This window comes from Chaetura pelagica, unplaced genomic scaffold, assembly GCF_000747805.2.
Source record: "Chaetura pelagica isolate M959 unplaced genomic scaffold, ChaPel_1.0 scaffold156, whole genome shotgun sequence".
In the NCBI taxonomy this organism is placed as follows: Eukaryota; Metazoa; Chordata; class Aves; order Apodiformes; family Apodidae; genus Chaetura; species Chaetura pelagica.
Genome location: NW_009953694.1, coordinates 1,578,137 through 1,579,532, shown reverse-complemented (window position 1 = coordinate 1,579,532; position 1,396 = coordinate 1,578,137). Strand labels below are relative to the sequence as shown.

The 1,396-nt window shown below is 46.3% G+C and overlaps 1 protein-coding gene across 1 annotated transcript in view; it reads right to left on the bottom strand.

Annotated features, from left to right (window-relative positions):
* Positions 1-1,396, bottom strand: part of LOC104391134 (lipase member K-like) — a 6,650-nt gene that overhangs the window by 4,618 nt on the left and 636 nt on the right. Inside the window, 2 exon segments of the mRNA XM_010000365.1 lie at positions 451-656; positions 1,372-1,396. The exon segment at positions 1,372-1,396 is cut by the window's right edge and continues 12 nt beyond it. Of these exon segments, the coding sequence (XP_009998667.1) occupies positions 451-656; positions 1,372-1,396 (231 nt within the window).

Here is a 1,396-nt window from a genome sequence, read left to right as displayed (position 1 = left end):
TGCATTCTTGCTTGAGCTGGGGAAGGGGGTAGAGGGATGCAGCTGTCCTGCCAAGCTGCCTGATGCCCTGGGCTCTCTGAGGAGGAGGTGCCACTTTTTCCTGTCAGCAGCAGCCCTTGGCAGACTAAATGTAATGTGTTCTCACCAGCATGGGTTACAAAACACATTTTTCTCTTGGTTGAATTCAGCTGTGAGAGCTCAGAGACAAATCTGCTGAGCCTGTTACAGCTGAGGTTCTTTATTTCCCTCTTACAGTACTGTCTCCCTTTTCCTCACATCCCATTTCATTTCCCGGTGTCTTTTGTCTCTTCCCCAGCTAGTGCTCCTGAACCTGAGTAGCAGTATGCATCCTTCTTTGTCTGGTTCTTTACTCTTCTTGGTTGGTCCTGATGCTTGTTTTGGTAAAAAACATCAGGCTGAAGCTATCTGACTTGAGTAATTCCTCTCTACAGAGTACCTGAACTGCCAGAACTCTTTCTGGTAGGGCTGAAGGGTCTTGTGCTTTAAAGACCAGGTGTTCCCTCGGCTGTTTCCCAACCAGACGTCATAGCCGGCATCTGCGAGGAGGAAGCCCAAGCTGTTGTTGGGCAGGTTAGAAATCCAATGGGTAGCATCTCCTAGAAAAGCGTGCTGTAGGAAGACTGCAGGCTTTTGCCCTGGAATAGATGAAATAATCCTTGTATTGGAGCAGTAGTTACTATCTCTTTCAGATTGCAGTGCGGAGTTTAGTTCATGAAAGGTTTTAAAACTTCCCTTCTGCAAGAAGTTCCCAGGAGAACTATGCATAGACATTGTACTGAGATACTTGAAGTATTTCTCCTATGCAAGTAGGAGTCATTTTATGAATAACTACTTCACTACAGGACTGGCAAGTATGTAATGAGGAAGCCTGTCCCCACCTCCTCTTGCACTGTAAACCAACTTACAGATCCCTATAGTGAAATTATTTCCACAGCGAAAAACCGTGGAAGGCATAACAGTGTATGGGAGATATAGAAGAATTAATTCAAGGCAGCATATCTACCCTTAGGCCTATTCAGTAACTGAGTGAACAGGGCTGAGAGGGCCTTGATCTAACTTTGGTAGTTCGCACTTCGAAATTGACCCTGATCCATATGATCTTGCCCAGCCCACATGAGGGGTAAAAAACCCAGGACATGGCAAAATCATTAGAAAATCTGAAAAAAGAAGAGCCACACTGAATGTGTGGACTTCAGATGGATTCAGAATTCAGGCCACGTACTCGACTAGGTGCTGTTCCTGAGGTGGAAAGGTGTGGAAAATGCCATTGCCTGTGCAAAGGGGAAAGAGGGGACACCCATGCGAGAGCTGGCTCTCAGACATTCCTTATGTCCTGTAACTGTGTCCCACCTGTATTTTGGCTGTTCCTCCCAGC